This window comes from Cyanistes caeruleus, unplaced genomic scaffold (genome assembly GCF_971803275.1).
Source record: "Cyanistes caeruleus unplaced genomic scaffold, bCyaCae1.hap1.1 HAP1_SCAFFOLD_268, whole genome shotgun sequence".
Lineage (NCBI taxonomy): Eukaryota > Metazoa > Chordata > Aves > Passeriformes > Paridae > Cyanistes > Cyanistes caeruleus.
Window position 1 is genome coordinate 1 of NW_028256044.1, and position 21,459 is coordinate 21,459.

General features: G+C 50.9%; 2 protein-coding genes across 2 annotated transcripts; both read right to left on the bottom strand.

Annotated features, from left to right (window-relative positions):
* Nucleotides 1-3,751: 3,751 nt before the first annotated feature.
* Nucleotides 3,752-6,482, bottom strand: LOC147645474 (uncharacterized). The gene is made up of 8 exons (XM_086874573.1): nt 6,371-6,482; nt 5,890-6,071; nt 5,521-5,697; nt 5,235-5,387; nt 4,977-5,075; nt 4,699-4,800; nt 4,364-4,420; nt 3,752-4,073 (listed from the first exon to the last, which is right to left on the bottom strand). Exons 1-7 carry the CDS (start codon nt 6,480-6,482, stop codon nt 4,400-4,402), a joined length of 846 nt encoding a protein of 281 aa, XP_086730699.1. The 3' UTR covers nt 3,752-4,073; nt 4,364-4,399.
* On the bottom strand, nt 6,200-8,398 carry LOC147645475 (maestro heat-like repeat-containing protein family member 1). Its single transcript, XM_086874575.1, has 6 exons — nt 8,334-8,398; nt 8,073-8,188; nt 7,734-7,886; nt 7,249-7,396; nt 6,816-7,003; nt 6,200-6,726 (listed from the first exon to the last, which is right to left on the bottom strand). Exons 3-6 carry the CDS (start codon nt 7,841-7,843, stop codon nt 6,585-6,587), a joined length of 588 nt encoding a protein of 195 aa, XP_086730701.1. The 5' UTR covers nt 7,844-7,886; nt 8,073-8,188; nt 8,334-8,398; the 3' UTR covers nt 6,200-6,584.
* Between the last annotated feature and the right edge of the window lie 13,061 nt (nt 8,399-21,459).

Below are 21,459 nucleotides of genomic sequence, written 5' to 3' on the forward strand. Positions count from 1 at the left end.
CCTCCCAAATTCCCACAAAATTCTCATGGAATAGCACCATTCCAAGAATTGGCAATTTGGGGTCCTCCAGCTCTCCTCCCAAATTCCTGTGTGTAACTTTTCTATAAAAACCCCTTTTTCTGTTTCTGTTTCTGCTGCATCTCTTCTGTATTTTTCTTTTTATTCTTGGATTTCTCAGCCTCCTTTGGACTGAATTCTTTTGGGATCCTCCCTCGTGGGGAGCCCTGCTTATCTCAGTTCTTATGATTTGAAGAAAACTCCCAAGCTCGTTAGAATCTTGTTTCTTGTGTTTATTAAAAGGTCATCAGAAAACTTAACAGGTCTCTCCAGGCTGGCTACACAAGGTTAATCTTTGCAATCTGGTACATTTCTTTCTTCTGATGGTACAAACAAGGCCTTGTGGCACACTTCATGTCTGATGCACAAAATGACCCCGAAATACGCAGTTCTTTTATCTTTATACCTATTTTTACCCAATTAACAGTAGACACATATATTTTTTTTCTTAATGACCCAATGACCCATCACCTCTGTGATGCACTGCGGCATTCTCTGTCCAATCACTTACTACTACCCAAAAACCTCTAGGAGAAGAAGATGAAGAAGAAAGAAGAAGGGACAAGGGACAACACCCTAAATCCTCCATCTTGTCTCTTGTTCTCTAAACTTACTTTTTCACCCAGTGATTTAAAAGAACGTTCTAATCTACACACTTACACTTTCAGCTTTTTCCATCTAAATTTAACATTTGTTTTCATGTATCACTATGAAAACATGCTCATGAATTTCATGTTATATGAAATTCAGTGTTTTTCTGGATCTTATAACTAAGTATCAGAAACAAGGGCACACACTCTGTATTCCAGACTTCAACACTGTGGAATAACAGCATTCCAGGCGTTGGGAATTTCAGATCCTCCAGCTCCCCTTCCTAATTTCTATGGAATAACACATTCTGGGCGTTGGGAATTTCAAATCTTCCAAATGCTGAAACAAATTTCAATGGAATAAAAGCATTCCGGGCATCAGGAATATGAAAAATGGCACAACTACTGTGAAAAAATGGTCATGTACATGACGGTATCGAAAACTACAGGTGGGAAGAAAAACTGGGAATGGCTCCAGCAGCTGTGGAATCTCTGCCAAGCTCAACATCGTGTCCAGACAACTCTACAAGTCCGGAAAGCACCAAGCACCATGGAAAAATCAAGGCACTCTGTCACACACTAGAAACAGTTTACATTCAGTGTAAGTGAATTTTTTGTTTAGTTTTTATATTTTCAAGAGATTTTTCCTTTATTTTCATATTTTTTATTTCTTTTTTCCCCTTATCTCTTTATCCCTCTATTTTTTTCATTTTCAATGAGGAAAACTGCTGACAACTCAAAGGAATAAAAATTAAAAATCAAAAAAAGCAAAGCAGTTTTCTTCTCCAGAATAATACATGAGAAAATAAGGTCTTTTAAATAGCAAAATAAAGTTGCAAACTTTTAGTCCCCAAAAAACTACAAAGAAGAAATATTCAGAATACTGACAATGTTTTACTAACACTATTATGATTATGATTATTTCTTCTATAAGTCTTTTTGTGGAAATTTTTTTTCATGGTCTAAAAGGATTGTTCCTGTAAAAAAGAAGCCAAATTTAAAATTTTCATTTACTTTTTTTCTCTCCTTTTTTAAACTACTCAGGGCTTCATATAATTCTATTTTATAGCAAAAATACCACTAGCCAAACAAAGCTTTAAAAGAAATAGCCAGACATTGATACATGGTAAAATTCTGATCTTTTTATCTTTTTTTTACCATTTCTTATCAGTGTTTTTTCTTCTTCTTTTCACTGCAATTGCATCACAAGTAAGGAGAAAGAAAAAAGGCATCATTTTCATCATTTTACAGAAGTTTCGAAAAACTTTTGGGAATGAGGATGGGCAAAATCAGAACTACAAGAACAGGAGGCAACTGCAAGTCCCATCAGAAAGGAAAAGTGGGGTTTTCTTGGGGAAAAAAATGCAATAACATTGATAAAGACCAAAAAATTTCCCAACTAAAATGAAAAATTTGGGCCCTCCCAGGCCTTGGTAACCTGTTGTGTTGGAATTTCTCCTATTCCACCTCCAAGTTATTCTTTTCTCTCGCACTGTATTAGGAACAGCAAGGAATACAACACTGACTCCCTTGGCTGCGTTGTCCAAGAGAGCAAAGTTTATTATTCTTAATCTTCTTTTATACACATGGTCGAGAAGGTCTGAGAGGTAAAACTCCCATTGCTCATTAAAGGTACACATCACCTTCATTGCTGAAGTGGAACACCAGCCCTCGACTAAACAACACCTGCCAATTGGTGTCCTTTAACAAGAACTGTTGGGATTCCTTCTTATGCTTTCCCAGGCCAGAGAGAGAAGCCTGTGTGACTCAGTTTCACACAGGCTCTGTGCTCCCTGCCTGCTTTCAGCATCCATACGCATCCAGTGCATTTGGTTGGAATGTTATCCTTTTTATCCCTTCTTAAAAATTCTTCTTTTCCCAGTTCCTTTGTGCTTGTTTCCACGACAATTTCCTCATTCCCAGCATTATCAGGTATTTTTCCAGATCCAGATTGTGTACTGCCCCCCCCGCCCCTTCCAGACCCCTGAAATCACAAAAAAAAAATCCCCAAAAATCTCAGCAGACTGAATCAGCACAGCTTGTATCAGCACTGTCATGGGAGTGTTCCTAGACAAATGGGCAGAATATTTGGGATGAGCATCCACTATCCAGCAGATCCATGAATTCCTGCAATGTGGAGCTGGAAAAAGCTGCTAAAATCAGGATTTTGCCATTCTGGGACTGTTTTGGAGCCCAGGTTTATTCCCATGGAGAATAAATTTCTTCCTGGATTGAACCAATCCATTTGGAAGGCTGCACATGGCTCACCTGGACTGGGAACAACTGGGGAAAAAAATGGGAAAATCATGGATTACAAACATGATAGCTCCATCCCTCTGGAATGCTGCACATGGCTCACCTGGGCTGGGAAAAAGCAGAAAAATCCTGGATCACACACCTGAGGGAGGGGTCTGTTAATCCTGGCTCATCCCACAAACTTCCATTCCTCAATCAGGGAAGGATGGATTAGGGAAATCCCCTGTCCAGGAGCACCTATGGCACCTCCCAAAAAAACCATTTCCTTCTTTTTCCAATTCCAGGAACTGAATTCCTGAATTATTTCCCATCAGGAAATGGAGTTCATTAAAGACCAGATTTTATTCCCAGCATTCCAGTCTTAAGTACTCCAACCATTCCGCTGATCTCTATCCCAGGTGTGATTTAGAGGGTTGGAATCTCCTGGAAAAGGGGATTGATGGTTTCTTCCTTGGAAACCAGAGGCCTCTGGTCCTGGCACATCCTGGCATTCTCACCCCCCTCAGATAAACCTGCTCCAATCTGGAGCTCCAGGGAAGCACCAGAGCAGCTGGCTGTCAGGAACAAGGCAAATCAAGCCTGGGGGCTGCTCATGGAGCTGGATCAAGACGCACCTGGGAGCCCTCAGCAATCCAGCCAGCACCACACGGGCAGGAGGACACAGACGGCGCTGCCAGGCTGGGACAGGACTTGTGCCTTCAGCAGAACCACCAAAGGCCAAGGGGCTTCTGGCCATTTTCCCTGCACCACTGCACACCTGGGCAGCTTGCTGAGCACAAGCACCCTCTTCCCCCTCTTCCCCTATGCCCTGCAGACCCTGGGCAGCAAAAGAACAGTCTTGCAGTCTGTTTCTTAGAACACATCCTATATTTAAACACTACAGAAAACTGAAAACACGAAAAGGACAGACTGGAAATAAATGGAAAATGCCTGCTGGATCAGGCGGCCACAGTAGACAGAGGCTCCCAGATCACGTCTCAGTGGAGCTCCAGCAGCACAGCCAGGCACAGCCCCATGGACGAGGCCGTGACCTCCACACCCTGTGGAGCTGATCTCTCAGCCTCAGGAACACAGACATTGGAGCACGGTCTCCTGCCCTGAGAAGGTCCAGGGTTTCACTGGCCAGGCTTCCCTCCTCAAGGCTGATGTCACCTGCCATGGCTTCAAGGGCTGGAAGAGAGAGCAACAGAGCCACGGTTAGATCCCAGACCTGCGGTGACCCAACGAGAGCCCCCTGCCAGGGCCATCCCAGCCGGCTCTTGCCATGGCCAGCAGGGAACACGGACCAAGGGGATCAGCCCGAAGCTGCTGGCCACGAATGCCCCACGTACCCCTGAAATCTCGGTGAGCTCTGCCCACGCTGCCCCTCATCCGCACAGGGAGCAGAGCCCCCCGCAGCCGGGCCAGGGCTTGCAGCTTCCCCCGCCAGCCGCCACTGTCAGCCCGCTGCCCTCACTCACCTTCGGAGATGAGCTGCAGCTCTGCCTGCTGCCCCCTCATTGGCACCTCGACCATCTCTGGGAACACAGAGCCTGTCAGGGCCCCAGCGGCACAGCTCCCGGCCAGCGGCACTGCCAGCCCTGGGGCCACACGCCCTCCTGGCCCGGCAGGGCTCAGCCCGGGCCCTTGCCGCATACTGACTCAGCCCAAGGACACGGCAGCCAGAGGCCGGCAGCAGCCCCGCGGGCAGCCGGGGCTCCAGGGCGCCGGGCCCGGGTGCCGCTGCCGGGGCAGCAGCCGTGGCTGGGGCCGAGCTGCGGTGGGGCGGGGAGGGAGCCCGGGCTCCTGGCTCAGCCATGAACCTGATGGCCGCCGCTCGCAGGGACTCCTGTGGGCTCTCCAGGTACGGCAGGGCCCGGCGCAGGTGCTCGGCCGCTCGGCTCCTGTCCTGTGCCAGCTGCAGAGAGCGGCAGGAGGGAAGGGTTGGCGCGGGCTGTGCCCCTGGGCCGGGCGCTCCCTGCGGCCAGCCCCGGCCTCCCTCCCCAGTTTTGAGGCCCGGCCAGCCCCACACACTGGGCACCAGGGGCAGGGGGCTTCTCCAGCCTGAGGCTGGGGCTTGCAGGCCACCCGTACCAGGATGCCGCCCAACATCCACAGGTTCTCCTGTTCCAGCTTCTGGAGATCCCTCCTCTTCAGGAACTTGGCTGCACAATGCAGCGTTTCCAGGGAGGCCTGGAGAGCAGCAGAGACCCAAAGTTGGCCCCACAGCCCAGGGCACAGGAGCCACATCCCTGTGCCAAGGCCTGGAGGAGGCTGCGGCCGGCAAGGCACCAGGGCAGGAGGCAGCCCAGCTCCCTCCCAGAGCAACGCCAGCAGGCCACGAATCCTCACCTCTGCCACACGCTGGTTCTCATCATGGCAATGGAAGAACAGGGGCAGGAGGCTCTGGCGCACAGGCATCTCCAAAGGATTTCTTCCCCTTCCCAAAAAATCCACTGTAACTTGGAAGAGCCCTATAGAGAGCAGCTGCACATGGCTATTCTCCTGTAAGAAAGGAAGGGTAAATGATGTTAGCATTGTGTGCTCCAGGCTCAGGTTGGCACAGTCCTGAAAATCTACAGAGTACAAAGTGTCTGGGCAGCACTCAGTGCCTTTGGCTGAGGACACAGAGCCTTACGTGGTCAAAGAGCGGCAGGAGCGCCTCAGCCAGCTGCAGGGCAATGGGGCTGGGTACCACAATGTATTTGTAGGTGAATATGAAGCTGAGTATGATGAGTGACATCCCAATTATGTCTGCATCCTTGTCCTGAAGTAGCTCCATGAGTGTTTCAGTCAGGCTCCACATTTTTTTCGCCTGTGTGGAACACAAGTGTGTGAAATCGCAGCTTGCTGCTGTGGCAGACCCCAGAGTGCAAAGGCCAATCCCGAAGCACTGGGGCAGCTGAAGCAGGAGTCAGGAGAGCTGGGAGCAGCTGCCTCAGAGCTCCAAGCCCAGCCAAGCCCAAGTGACTGCATTCCCCAGCTTCAGCCACTGCCCCCTTCTCACCATGGAGGGATGGTCAATGAACTGGAGAAGGGCCCTGAGCGCCAGGTGACGCCTCTCCCTGCACTCGCTCTGCAGGCACCTTGAGGAGACCTGCACAACACTGTCAGTGCATTCACTGGAGTCCAGGTACTCTGGGATCTGAAAGGCACAGGGCAGTGACAGGGAAGCCAGCCGGCAGAAGCCTGGAACCGCACAGGGCCGGGCCCAGGCAGCAGCACAGGGCACGGGCAGCGTCCCAGGCAGCTGGGGCTATGAGAGGGCAGAGAGCTGGCAGGCAGCTCAGGGAGGTAGTGCTGGCCATCAGGCTCACCTCCACAAGGAAAGCCAGGGCGGGCAGATCCCAGCGTGGCTCTTGTGTGCTGAGCAGCCAGAGGAAGTGCAATGCAGTTCTGGAATACAACCCTAGAGAAGCATGGCACATCTCCATGGCAGGGTAAAAATGGGACCAGGACCCTGAGCAAATCTCTGCCAGGGGACTCACTCCCATGGGCCTGGTCTTTCCCCCCAAAGCTGTGAATGGACATGGGCTCCTTGGGAGGCAGCTCCTTGTGGGCTCTTTCCTCTCCCAGCCTTTTCCCAGTCTGCTTGGCCATCCCTTGCTAACAAGGCCCTCTGGCCCACAAGCACGGGGACGGTATTGGGCCAGGCCCTGGGCCCAGGGCAGAAATGCCAGATGCAGTGGGGAGAAGGGGGTCTCACCTGGCCAGCAGACCCACGGCACAGTGGTGGGTGTCAGCACACAGCAGCATGTCCCAGCCACACTTGTGTTCCATTGACAGCACGGCTTCCTCATGGTGCATTTGGCAGAGGAGAAACTTGAGGGTCTGCACTGCAAACCTGTGTGCACAGCAAAGTCCAGGTCATGCTGGGAGCACTGGCTTCTGCCCCTGGGACGTGGCAGGGGCAGGAGGAGTGGGATGGAGCACCTGTTGGGGCTGGTGGCAAAGCCGTGTTCTTCCTGGCATCTCTTCCAGAAGTTCCAGCCCTCCTCTGGCATCTGTTCTGTGCTGAAGAACACTTGGAGGAGCAGATGCACAAAGAGCTGGGGGAAATACACTGTTAAAGCTTCTGGCCAGCAGGGCACCTGGAGGATCTTCCACATCACCACAGTTGCCTGCAGGGGACAAAGCAGCCTGAGACAGGGCTCAGTGTCCAGGTGTCCGTGTAGCAGGGCCTGAATGTGGCAGGGAGAGGCCGGGGAAGACGCAGGGAGAGAACCTGGCCTGGTGGCCCTGAAGCTGCCCCTAGGCCTGGTTTCAGCCCAGTGCCTGAGGCAGGGAGATGCAGTGGGGGAAGGAGGGTGCAGAGCTGCTGGAGAGGCAGCCTTGGGGTGAGTGCAGGCCAGTTCCAGAAACTCACAGCCAGGGCAAAGACACCCGTGGTCTCCCAATCTGAGGTGCAGCTGCTGTGCTGTGGCCAGTCCCCCAGCACACCCAGGAGTATCAGGAGTGCCCTCTGTGCAGTCCTGGGCGAGCACAAGATCCTCTTCCATATGGTCATTGCAGCTCTGCGGGGTCAGAGCTCCATGTCAGGCACAGGGTCTCAGACACATCCCCATGGCCTGGGTAGCAGCAGGGAGCTGAGCTGGCTGCCAGCTCTGCCTCTGCCCACTGCCCCTCAGCAGCAGCAGCAGCAGCAGCAGCCAGGCAGCCCAGGCTTGTGGGGACAGGCTGCTGAGGGGCAGGGTGGCAGCATGGCAGCAGGCTCAGGGGCTGACATGCCTGGGCTGGAAAAGGGAGCAGCCAGAGGCCCCTGGAAGTCTCTGTTGGTGACACACCTGGGCCAGGCTGTACAGGGCAATGGGCTGGGGAGCCGTGAGCCCTCTGGACAGGTGGGCCCCATACCTGTCACACGTTGGGGCCACACGCAGGAGAGTAATGACCACATACATCGTCAGGCTGTGCCTCGGTGAGATCCAGCAGGGTCCTCTCCAGCCTGTGCTCAGCAGATTCATTGGTCATGAGCACCTGGTGGATGCACCTCACGATGGCGGGCACCTGGAGAAGGCGTGGGGAGAGTTGGAAAGCTGTCAGAGGGAGTCAGGAATGTCCCCAGCTTCCCCAGAGAAGTGCTTTCCTTCTCATCACACTGCAATGGCCTCCAAGGCTTAGAGTGAGCAGCAGGCATGGCTTGGGAGGTCAAGCAATTCCTGGAGGATCAAACCCTGGCCACAGGCTGCTTACTTGCTTTGGACTGGAAAGAGCCTTCTCCAAAATCCATTTCAGCATGGTAGCACTGGTGTCAGTGGTGTAGGCATCACAGTTTTCCATGGACACAGTGCCCATGATGCTGGTCTCTTCTTGCCAAATGCATTTCATGAATTTGCAAGTCAGGCAGGAGAAAGAAGGTCGGGAAGAGAGGGATATTGCATGGAGTGCTCCAAGTGCGGTGCTGGGCTGGGCAGTGCCAGCAGGCCCAGCCCAGGTGGGGATGGCTGCAGGTACCTGCGCTGTTCTGGAGATGAGGCCACAGGTGGGATCCTGCTCTTGAGTCTGGTCCATGGCTGCATCTGGCAAAGAGCAGCCAGAGCTGAGGGTCTGCAGGAGAGGCCAGAGAACACAGCCCAGCCGTGCACTCCCCAGGCAGGGACAGCTCTGGGATGCCCCCGGTTAATGCAGCACAGCCTCTGCCAAGGCACAGCCTTGGCCCTTCTCTGGTCCTGTCCATGGGTGTGTCCCCAGAGGATGGGATGGGATGGGATGGGATGGGATGGGATGGGATGGGATGGGATGGGATGGGACAGGACCCAGGTGGATGCAGGCCCCAGCCTTGTGGCTCAGCTCTGCCACTCACCCTCCTGTAGCAGCTGGAACTGCTGCACCTCTTTAGTCTGTGCTGGGGAAGCTCCAGGGCCTCCTTCTTCCTCTTCCACCCAGGCCAGTTTGGGTGCTCTCAGGGCTCTCTGCTCCATGCCAGTGATTGGATTTATGGCTACTTGCAGGAGCGATGCCTTGCAACAGCTTCACGTCGGCAGGTGCTGCAGTTGTGGCTGGAAGGCACCTGCAAGACTGAAGTCCTGGCAAGACCACAGGACAAGTCCTGCTCTTGGGTCTCGAGGCCTCCTGCCACAAGGACAGGAGGCTCCTCGTCAAGGACAGAGATCTGGCCTCGAGGTCACGTGTAGGAATAACACTTCAGAAAAGCTCCGGGTCAGACAGAAGCGAGTGTGCTGTGCAGGGGCTCCTCACAGCACCGCTCTGGTGTGTCCTGTCCCATCGCATGCACCAAGCACTGTGGTGTGGCTGTGTCACCACCAGCTCCTATGTCACCACATGTCACATGGGCCCTTTGACACCCTGTCCTGTGCCATGCCATGGTGACCATGCTGCACCATGTCACAAAGGGCCCTTGCACACACGGCCACCTGCCCTCAGGCCACCCCCAGCCCCCCCAAATTGGCCCAGTTGGAAGGAATCCCTCACTCCAAATGTCTAAGGCCACCTGACAGGATCTTTAGGAACAGCTCAAACCATCAGCAAACGCTGCCCTGCTCTGCAGGCTCAGGGCAGCAGAAGGAGCCCCAGGGCTGCCGACACAGCCGCAGCAGGAAGGGCACGGGGCCTTGCACAGAAGCTGGCACGGCCTCCTTTGGACACGTCCTGTCTGGTGACCATCCTAAACCCGCACAGGCTGTGACACAGGCAGATGTGGGGAATGCAGGCATAGAAAGCTTTCAAGGCCTTGAGCATACAGGCTCCGAGATAGAGATGGATGCAAAGTTTGACCTGAGACCTTGGAGAAGGCTTGAAGCTTTAGAACTATAAAGTTGCACAGACTTGAAGTAAGAATAGAAGTTTGTAGTTTCAGCAGAAATACGCCTCATGTAAGTGAATAAATATGTTAAGCAAGCATGTGAAAAATGTTCAAGTTTAGCTTTTGAACCTGCCAGGGAGGTCCCCAGTGAACATCAAGGCAGACATGTGGGGAAGTGCAGATGACAGGGCTAACTCTGGCAGGAGAAGCTGTTCTGTGTCTCTGCTGATGGTGCCAGCAGCCTGAAGGAGCAGCCAGAAGAAGCACTGAAAGCAGAGAGGTGCAGTTTTGGGCAGCACAATATCAAAAGCTATCAAGCCATTAGACAGAATGCAAAGGAGGGCAGCAAGGATGGGACAGGGTATGGAGGGGAAGGCCTTGGTGCAGCTGAGGTCACTTAGTTGAGCCCAGAGAAGAGGAGACTAAAGAGAGTCTTTGGGGTCTTCAGCATCCTCCTGAGAGGAATCACAGGGGCAGGTGCAGATCTCTTCACGCTTGTGACCAGTGACAGGAGTCAAGAAAAGGGCAGGCAGCTGGCTCAGGGCAGGTTATATTTGAATATTAGGAAAAGGTTTTTCACCCAGAGCATGGTCAGCCACTGGGACAGCTTCTCCCAGGAAATGGTCACAGCATCAAGCACCTCTGAGTTTGACAAGTGTTTGAACAACACTGAGCAGTCACATGAGGTTTTAGAAACCATGTAAACAGTCAAGGCTTGTGAACTCCAGGCTTACATCAGCATATACTTCTGATGATTACTTTAGGCAGTGTTTTCAGAAACTCGTTTTATGTCGTGTCATACTCCAGTTCCTTGGAGATTGTGCAGAACATGTCATCCTTTTGTATACATTGCTTGTTAGTAATATAAAAAAGAATATTGGTGTTGGGTGACTCAGAGATACCCAGTGTGTGTAAGGTGTAGTATACAGGGAATGAAGATAAGGAAAAGAGAAGAACTACTAATAGATACTGCTAAGTTTGGAAATGTAGATAGCATTAAGAATGAATAACACAAGAAGCAAAGTTGTTATTGAAATGAGTCCACTAGAATGTATTTCAGCACATTAGAAAGAATCCTAGAGGGTCATTTTTTGAAGCAAGGTCATGTGATTCAAAAGTGTAGCCAGTGGTAGCTTTTGTATAAATTAGAGAGTGATGAAAAGTGAGCACCTAAAGGATCTGTGTTGGAGTCTGAGGCACAGAGTGTGCCCTTGTCTCTGGTTCCTAGCTCTGACATCCAAGAAAACATTGAATTTCATTGAACAGCATGAAAACAACTTTTAAAATTAAGTAGAAAAACTAAAAGTGTAAGTGTGTAGATTAGAGAGTTTTCTTAAGTCACTGGGTGAAAAAAGTTAAAGTTTAGTGTATAAGCTAGTTTAGAAAACAGAAAACAAGAAGACAAAATGGCTACTTTAGGGTGTTGTCTCTTTTCCTTCTTCTTTCTTCTTCATCTTCTTCTTTTAGAGGTTTTTGGGTAGTAGCAGGTGTTTGGATAGAGAATGCCGCAGTGCAGCACACAACGTCTTGGGTCATAGGGTCACTAAGAAAAATAATTTACGTGTCTATACTTAATTGGGAAAGATTAAGAATAAAGATAAAAAGGCTATGCAGTTCAAGGCCATTTTGTGCTATTCAAGCAAACTAGAGCCAAAGCTGTGGTGGACTGAACTTGTGCAGAAAGTCTGGGGAAGACCTGCCAAGTCTTTTGATAATAAATATTAATAAACGCAAGAAGCAAGAAGCAAACAAGCCTTTGGAGAATCTTTCCTGAAACAGAACTGAGATAAGGGAAACTCCCCTTTGAGGAGGTATCCCAGAAGGGCTTAGCCCTGAGGAGACCAAGATTCCACAGCAACAAGTGGTGTCCCATGTCTGTCGGTCAGTAAGAGCTCAAAGGATTCGATCAAAGCCTGCCTGGATCAGAGCAGCCAGTTCCTGAAAGAAATCCATCTGGATGAAAATACCTGCTATCAAATTCCAGAGTTTCAAGGGCTCAGGACTCAGAAACATCGGATTCTGCTGGTCAGTAATCTGAAGAGATAGCCAGCATGTCTGGTAAGCTCTGTCCAACCTAGGAGATGAGATGGAATATTTCTAAGGAGGAACAGGCAATTTTACAAAAATTAGAAAAAATAATAGAGCAGTCCTTATATGAAATTCCAACGAAAGAGCTGGAATTTTTACTGGTCTGGGTGAGAGAGAATTACCCCACCATTAGCAAGGAGCAATTGTTTGAACCCTATATATGGGCAAATGCAAATATGAGGTTAAAAGAGTTAGAAACCCCGGGAATGTGTGTCCATGGAAATATGATAGAAACAAGTCATACTGTCTTTAATGTAATGTATCACAGTCATTTTCCAAAACTGCCTTGCCAAGGGGGTGGAACAGGGGGAGAGGAAACCCAGCCACCCAGATCCGAACTGCCCTTTCCAAAAGCAAGGGAAACCCCCAAATCCCTCAACAGCGTGGGAGCCCCTGATCCCAACGCCTTCAGAGGATTTGGGAAAAGAGGGAGAGGTGTGGGGGAAAGCTGAAAAAGCAGAGGGTGTTGTGATTACTATGGAAAGCAAAGTGAGCAGTTTGGAAAAGTACTAAAAAGTACTAAAATCCATAAATTCCTAAAAGGGATTTATCTCCTAAAAAGGAAATCCTCCCTAAATACGGGATTTTAGAATTTTTTAGAATTTTAGAACTTTTTTCGAATGGTACAAAACCCGTTGGAGGCTCGGCCGTTTATAAAACTGAAGCCAGAGCGAATTCATGGAGCAGCAGCGCTACCTTGTGGGCAAAAAGCATCACAGCAGCTTCTAATTTTTTCTACAAATACAATCGAGAATATTTTAGACAAAAACGACGCAATATCAACAACAGCAGGCGAAGGAATTCCTCTGTCATCGATTCAAATGCCACATTCTCTGCTTCAAGCCGATATTTCAGCTTTTCAAAAGACTGCTCCAAAGGACTGGTTCTCAGGACAGGACATCTCTTCTTCGACAAGATTACAATTTTCTCCTGTTTTTCAAGATTTAAAGGAAGCTGTGTGCATTCACAATCCACAACCACTGTATTTTTCTACTATACCTACAGCTCCTCAACAACCAAAGCTACAATCTATATCAAATCTCCCTCAAAGAGGAGGGGGAGGACCTGATATGCAGGTACTTCTCAAGGAAGGTGCTGATGCTTTCAGAGAAACTGAGGACATTACAGTATTACCAGTGAGGCTTGGAAGAAGAGATGATATTCCTAGATGGGAGCCTGTGGATCGCTCTCTTTTAAAGGATTTATTAGATGCTGTGGAAGGAAAAGGACTTGGTTCTCCATATTTTCAGCAATTATTAACAGGTCTTTTCCTCAGCCTTGAAATGACACCATATGACTGCAAGTATATAGCCTCAACAATTTTCACAGATTCACAATATATACTGTGGAATTCAAGATGGAGAAAAGCTCTCCTTGAACTGAGGAACAAATATGCAAGAGGACCGTATGCAGACATCACAGCAACTCAAATGGCAGGAGTAAACGTGCCGTATCACAAGCCAGAAATTCAAATAGCAGATCTGCCTCCAGAAGTGCTTTGAGATGTTGTAGAAGCATCTGAAAAGACACTGCTGCAAATTCAACCTACTGGAACCTCAGAAGGCATCTACACAGAAGTGAAGCAAGACCCTTCAGAGCCTTTCACTACCTTCATTGATCACCTCACACAGGTGATTGACCAGCAGGTGATGGATGAAAAGGTGAAGCCACACATGCTTCAAGGCCGTGCCTTCGCAAATGCTAATGCAGAGTGCAGACGTACTGAGAGTGCGTTGCCTGGATATCCAACCATGGAAGAAATGATAGAGGCATGTAGCAAGATAGGCACTCCGCATGTTGCGAGTGTTTCGACAGAAGAATTCGAGAGAATGCTCGAAGAACAACTCGAAGGATTTATGAAAATAGTAAAGAGTATGGAGTCAGGTTTTCAGTGACTCAGCTGTGCAGGTGTGATGGAAACATCGCTTCATGAGGGAGCACGCTTTCCATGTGGGAAACTGGTAAGCATGAAAAAGAGCTGCCCATTGCAGAAAAAAGTACAAAGCCTTTGTCCCAGGTGCCGAAGAGGAAAACATCATCCCAGCCAATGCTATTCAAAAACACATGTAGAGGGAAAACCTCTAGCTCTGCTGGGAAACTCCAAAAACAGTGCAAAGAGTCACCACATGATGACACAAATGGAGATGGAGCGACAGCCTCAAAGTCAGTTCCATTAAAGGCCTCTGGTCAGAGAGTGATCATCAGGGAATGCCAATCAGATTCCCTCAGCAAGACCATTTGTCAATTTCCCAGTGATCCAGGCTTATTGCCACCAGGTGCACAATGTGAATTGGCAACATCCAACTTGGTTTGTTTTTTGAATGAAGATCATGCCGTACTCCATACAGGAGTCTCCGGAACATCGAAAAAAGAGGCAAGACTTCCTGATTATAGGCAAGGACAGATGCAGTATTTTGGGGCTTGTTATTTATCCATGTGTTGTTTCTGCAGACTAGAATGAAGAATTGACAGTTTTAGCTCAAGCTTTACATCCTCCATGGATCTTTTCGGCAAAACCTTTAGTAGCTAAAGCCATTGCTTTGCCTCTGCATGCAAATTATCCAATCAGACCATTGATCAGCAGGCAAGTATTATCTATTAATGAGTCTACTGAAGTTCATGCCACCTGGGTAAAGCAGATAAGTCGTGATAGACCTGTAATCACCTGCAACTTGACATAAAATGGCAAGACAGTGTCAATTCAAGGGATGATGGACACAGGTGCCGATGTCACAGTCACCTCACATCTCTTCTGGCCCCAGGAATGGAGCTTAAAAACTCCTTTGAGTACCCTTTCAGGCAAAAAAGGAAAAGGATATGCTTGTGTCTCCACAGGTGCAGGACCAAAGTGGGTTCCTGCAAAGTGCGTGAAACCGTATCAAGCTGAGAAACAAGCAGACGAAGACTCCAGAAATCAAGAAGCCAGTACGCAAACGTGATTTAGCATGAAAACAGCATTCAACATCTTAGACATTGAACAAACAGCCTGCAAAATTTATGGACTGAGGACTTTGTGAGGGAGGGGTGTTTAATACAGAAATTTAAGAACTTTTGCGAGAGATAAGGTTGTTGAATAAGATCAATTAGCCATTGTATTTGTGCCTTATCTTTTGTTGGTTGCCTTATGCAACACAGTTTTGCCATGAATCAGTCGAGAGAAAATGTCTGGAGAGCTTTGACCAATGTGTCAAATCTAGACATCATCTGCTTGACTCAATCAGGGTCAGGGAAGCCATTCTAAAACAAGTAATCAAAGAAAAAAGTTGGTTTTTTTTGGCAAAGAGAAGAGGGAGATACAGGAATCCAGAAATGGAGAGACATTTATCTGTTTGTCCTATTCTCCAAAACAGTATCAATCCTATTTGCCATTGACAGAAAGGCTTCCAACTCTCCCTGGGTAAACCAGGATTTATAAAAAATTAAGTAGAAAGTAGTAGAATGTTTAGTATGCCACTGAGGTGAAAAATACAGATTTTATAGGGGTTTAATACACGGAGTAAAGATGGAGGAAGAAAGGTGTGGTCTTTTTTAGCTCTTCTTCTTCCTTCTTCTCCATGATTCTGCAGTTTTTGGGAGCACAAAGAATGTTTGGTTGAAAGTTAGTTGCAGTTTTAGTTATGTAAATAGATACAGAAAACTTAGTTGTTAAAATAGAAAAACAATACACGTGTCCGTAGTTAACAAGGTTAGAAATAGATATAAAGATGAGGCAGCCGCGTGGTTCGGGGCCATTTTGTACCATCAGAGCAAAATGAGCCAGGTTGTGGTGAATTGGGCTTGTGCAGATAGTCTGGAGAGACCTGCCAAGTTTTGTAATAACCTTCTAATAAACATGAGAAACAAGATTCTAATGAACTTGGGAGTTTTTCTTCAAACCCAGAGAACTGAGATAAGCGGGACTGCCCACGAGGGAGGATCCCAAAGGAGCTCAGCCCAAAGGGGACTGAGAAATCTGTGAGGAAAGAAAAACACAGAAGTATAGAAGAAGAGAAGAAAAAGAATAAGAGAAGTTACAGGTTTTAGGAGGTCTGTGATAGAGATGAGGAAGTGTTAAACTCGTTCCAACCAGCTGCCCAAAGCAGTGCCTTTAGTCTCTTTTCAGCTGGGGAGTAGCACCGGCCTTGTTGAATGCAGGCAGCAGCACGAGCAGGGCTCCTCCAGCAGCAGGGACACACCACGAGCCAGGAGGGGACCGTGGCACCAGAGGGGACTGTGGCACCAGAGGGGACTATGGCACCAGAGGGGACTGTGGCACCAGAGGGGATTGTGGCACCAGAGGGGACTGTGGCACCAGGGGGGACTGTGGCACCAGAGGGGACCGTGGCACCAGCTGTGCCCAAGGCCTGAAAAGGGTGGCAAAGTCAGGTGGTGCTGCCTGGCTGCATGAACACCTCGGGCAGGGCGTGGTGAGGAGCCAGGTCTGGGGGCCATCCAAGGAGTCCTGTCAAGAGCAAATGGTTCTAATATTCTCTCTGGGAAAAAAAAGGGGCAATCTTTTGAGTGAACTGAAATGCTAATAAATATTTGCTCACGTATGGTGGGGTTTCTCTGCAAATGGGCTTTGATGGGAAATTTCTGACCACATTTGGTTTTGCAGCTTTATTGAGGAATGGAGAATTGTTTGTAGCTCAGTATTTTCTCAGGCGGAGCCTTACATTTTAGCACAGGAGGAAGGTAAGGCAAAGGTTTAAAAGCTTTCCCCTCCTGAAGCAACACACTTTCTGAGGAGTCTGAGGAGAATTCCCCTCAGCCACTGCCAGGGTTGTTTGCCTCTTCTGCAGGCTCAGGATTCTGGGAGTTCCAGGAGCCTCAGCTGCCACGGTATTTTCCTCTGAATATTTCTTGTTGTGCAGTATACAGGGAGAATATTTTGTGTGAGATTCTCCTCTGGGCTTTGAGGTGAATCTCAGTAATTCTGTTGATTTTCATGTCCAGATGAACTTTTGGTAGATAGGAAGGAAAAGGGAAGAGGCACCATGGAAAATTAATTGCTCAAAATTTGAGTGGCCCAACCACATTAAAAATGAAGTCTAAACTGAAGAAATCTTTTATTTATTTTCTTTTTCCTTGGTAGGTGGGGTAAAACATGAAATGTAAATAAAGTTCTTTGAAAAGGTTCAGCCAGCACCCAGCTGTATGAAAATCAAAAGAGCAAGGGATAAGACAGGGCATGGGAAGAATCTTCAGCCCTTCCCGTTGAAGGTAGAAGAGTAGGAAAAGTGCCTCTGGCTGTTACCCACAGGTAATGTATTATTTGAAGCCAAGAGCAGATGCCCCAAGCTGCTGGTGGCCCAAGCCCTGCCATGGCTGTCCCACTTTCAGTCCTAGCTGGACCAGGGTGGCTGGCTCGGGAGGGGAGGAGGTGGGGGGATCTCAGGGGGCTTCCTCTTCACAGCCGGGCTGGGGGGCCGTGGGGGAGGCACGGAGTGCTGGTGCTCTGCTTTCCAGGTCGACTCCTGCTTCTGAGGCCACATCTGAGAGCTGTCAAATGAGGCAGTCTCTGGGCTCCCTGGGGGCAAGGGAGAGTCACACCTCCTTGGCTGGTATGCTGGAGCTGCAGCAGGGTGACTGTGGAGAGAGGAGGTGGCTGAGGCCCCCAGCTGCCATGGGCACTCAGGGACCCTCCTGCACAGCAGGGCCCAGAGCGGCCAAGGCTCCCCAGCACGGCTGGAGCTGCTGGCACAGCTTGGCCCAGCTGGACAGCTGCCCCTCAAGGCCCCAGCGAGCAGGGGATGGCTCTGGGCAGGGTCCCTGGCCAGGAGCGGGCCCCAGAGCGCCTCTGCCTTTCAAGGGCAATCTCGTCCCCGCTCTTTCTCCTGCCCACCTTGCTTTGCCTCTGCCCGCTGCTCCTGGGGCTGCTCTTGGCCAGGCAGCCTCAGTGGCAGCCAGCACTGGCTGCAGCCCCAGCGGGCTCCCCAGGACAAGGCCCAGCAATTAAGAGGCCAATGAAAGGCCTGGGCAGCAGCAGAACTCTCAGCAGAGTTATTTGGGCAACCACTGACTACCCACAAGTGCACAGCAGCCTCACTGGGAATGTTTCCTGACTATGAGCAGCCTTTCAAGAAGCTGGAGGGTGGAGATGAACAACAACTTACCATTTCTTGTCCTTCTACCACCGGAATCCAACATAGCACACGACCATGGAAAGTGGCACTGTGAACAGTGTCACTGCTGTGCCTATCATGCAGGACTTGCGCACATCCTGCGGGCAGAACACTCTTGGGGTGCTCGGTGGATTCTCAGCATTTATACTGGACTTGCCAAGCGCATCTGTGGGAGCAATGGGCAGCGTGAGCCTGTGCTGTGCTCCATTGCTGAGCTGGCAGCACGGTGGATATGGCCAGGACATTCTCTGTTTCCCCAGAGCTGGGGCCTGCAGGCACCTTGCCACCCCTTGGCACAGGCTGTGCCACCCAACAAAGCCCAGAAGGCCGAGAGCAGAGCCCGGGACAGCACAGCTGCTTGGGCAGTGGCTCCTTCCAGGGACACGGGCCAAACCCATCCCTGAGCAGCCACTGCCACCCCTGACCCTCCCTGCTCTGTGACAGCTCCCCCAGCCCAAGGGGACAGAGCCAGGCCCTGTAAGGGGCCAGTGCATCCCCTGCCCAGTTGGGAGCCAGGGCTGTCTGTGGCCCTGGGCTCACGGCAGGGCTCCCACTCGGGGCTGCTCCTGTGTCTTGGGCCTCTGGGCACTCAGGGCCAGCTCCAGGAACAGCTGCAGGGGGAGAGATGTTGGTGCACAAGTCCCGATTCCCAGGGGCTGGGAATGAGCTCCAGAGGCCTGGAAGCCATGGCACCTCCAGCTTTGGCTGCTGCCGGGCCATGCAGGCCCTGAGGGAAGAGCTGCTGGCACACAGCCCTGCCGAGGGAGAGCCCAGCACAGCAATTACCTCCTGTTCCTGGGCCTGGCATCTCCTCCTTTCCTGCACCAGGAGCTGGCACAGGGCCATTCCTTCCTCTAGCATATGCCATCATCTGCACAAACATCTGCTCCAGCACTTGAGAAAGGAAAAAGGACAGCTGGATAAGACAGAACTGTTCACCATTAGGGGAGGTGGTATCTTCAGGAGGCAATAGTTGTCAAAGTCATGGATAAGGGTCAGGAAAATACCCAGATTATTTGGGCTGGGCCAGGGCCCTCCCTCCTCCAAACATCCCCTACACCTGATCTAGCCCAAGACAGAAATATCAGGGGATCTCAGGGTGTGCATGGCCCACGCTGCAGTTTGGGCTCCCTGTCAGCTGATGCCAAATGCCTTCCTGCAGAGGCTGGGAAGAAGCTGCAGCCAGGCCAGGCTGGGAAACAGCCCTGCAGGGCATGAAAGCAGCAGTGGGGCAGCAAGGCTGCCATGGATCCCTTCCTGCTGTGCCAGGCATGGCGTGTCCAGATGTGCCCCTGGCCGCTGAGTGTCAGGAGGAGGCTGAGGGACATGAACCCACCACGGCGTCACTCCAGATTACTCAGCATCTTGTCCAGAAGTTGGGATGCCTCCAGGGATTTCTTGTCTTCTATCTCTTTGTTCTTCCATCTTGGAGGACCTTAATGGAAAGTAGTTCCATTTCTCCATCAGTCCAGAGAGGCAATGAGTGCACCTGGGTGACTGCTGCCCTCCAAGGCACTCCCTCCTCTCTGCCTTCCACTCAGGAGCAGGAGCAGGGGGACCACGTGCCTGCAGTGTCCCCACAGTGGGATGGAAGGGGCCCCTTGTATGGCAGTCTGGGGAGAAAGGACTCCCTGGAGCTGCCAGCAGCTCTGAACTGAGCCCCAGGCAGGGCCAGGGCTTGGCAGCAGCAATGGGAGCAGCTCAGTCTCCCTGGGGCTGGCAAAGGAGCCACACGAGGCACAGCCCTGGGGCACAGCCCTGGGCCCAGCCCCTTCCTCTCTGCTCTTTCTTGTAGCTGCACAGAGCACATGGAAGGAGACACTGGCATTGCACATGGGAAGAGATTGACAGCTAAATGCTCCTTCCTCCCACTGACAGCAATGCTGTGGGATCACTCAGGGCTCCAGAAGGGAGTGGGGCAAGGTTTCCAGAATCCATCAACCTTCAGATTCTTAAGGGAAATGGCATGAGGGTGAGCTCTTCCCACACACACACTGATAATTCTGTGCAGAAATGGACATAGAGAACTTGCCTCCAGCATTCTCCATGGGTCTCAAACCATTATGTGCCAGGGCTTTCAGATGCTCCATGTCACGATCCCAATCTAGAAGGGAGCACAGATCAGAACCATTCCATGGTGAGCTGGGATCCCCTTCTGCCTTAGGGAACTGGGCACTGCAAGGGGGTCGGGGAAGGCCATGGGAGCCAGATGTCAATGGACATGGCCGAAGCTGCAGAGGGGCCTGGGCAGCTCTGGGCTGGCCCTGGACACTCTCAATACCTTTTCCATGCTCTGTGCAAAATCCCTGGAAAGGCAGGCACTGCCAAGCAGCAGAGATTTACAGCTCAAGCCTCAGCAGGGCTCAGGCCCAGAGGCACAGCAATTACCTCCTGGGGCTGTGCCTGGCATGGCCTCCCTTCCTGCAGCAGAGGCTGCCCATGAGCCACTGCTTCCTCCGGGAAATGCCACCTTCAGCACAGCCTTTGGGTTCATCTCTGGAGAAAGGAAGAGCCACAGCTGGATCAGATGGAACCATTCCCTTTTCAGGGAAGTGGTATCATCATGATGCGATACTAGTCGAGGTCATGCATAAGGATTAGGAAATCATATAAACTTACGGGATTGGCCAGAGCCCTCCCTCCTCCAAACAGCCCCAGAACCTGATCTACCCCAAGACCAGGAAATTTCAGGGGATCTCAGGGTGTGCATGGCCCATGCTGCAGTTTGGGCTCCCTGTCAGCTGATGCCAAATGCCTTCCTGCAGAGGCTGGGGAGAAGCTGCAGCCAGGCCAGGCTGGGAAACAGCCCTGCAGGGCATGAAAGCAGCAGTGGGGCAGCAAGGCTGCCATGGATCCCTTCCTGCTGTGCCAGGCACGGTGTGACCAGATGTGCAGAGAAAGCCCCCGGCTGCTGAGTGTCAGGAGAAGGCTGAGGGACATGAACCCACCTTGTCCTCCCTGCAGCATTTCCTTCAGCATTTGCTGCATGGTATTGGATGGCTCATGGGGTTTCCAGTGTCCTGTAGCTTTGTTCTTTCCTCTTGGAGGACCTAATTAAAAATATATATATATATCCATTTCCCAGGAATGGATCCCACAAAATCAGGGTTGAGCTTGTGGGATCAGCAAGGACACAATACTCACCCCTGCGACGGGAGCTGGGTTTGCGTGCAGCATCCAGCCCAGGAGCCTGGAAAGTCCTCCCTGCAGACACACCTGTAACTCAACAGCCACAGAAGCTTCTGTCATGTCTGCTGATCTGCACAGGCAGCACTGAGCCGCAGGTGCGGTGAGGGGATCACGCAGGGCGAGGGCAAACACTTGCACAGCTCTGTCCTGGCACCTGCAGCGATGCCGCCCTGGCTGAGCTTTGGGCTCTGAGCTGGTAGCTCTCCCAGGGGGAAAGGCCTTGACCTACCCTCACCATCTCCCAGAGCCTCAGTCCTGGATGTGGGTTGGGAAGCCAGATCACCTTCACCAAGAGGCTTGGCTGCAAAGAAAGGCAGGACAGAAGAGTTCCCCTGGGACCGTAGGAGATCCTCAGGCTCCCTGGGGCTGGCAAAGAAGCCACACGAGGCACAGCCCTGGGGCACAGCCCTGGGCCTGGCCCCTTCCTCTCTGATCT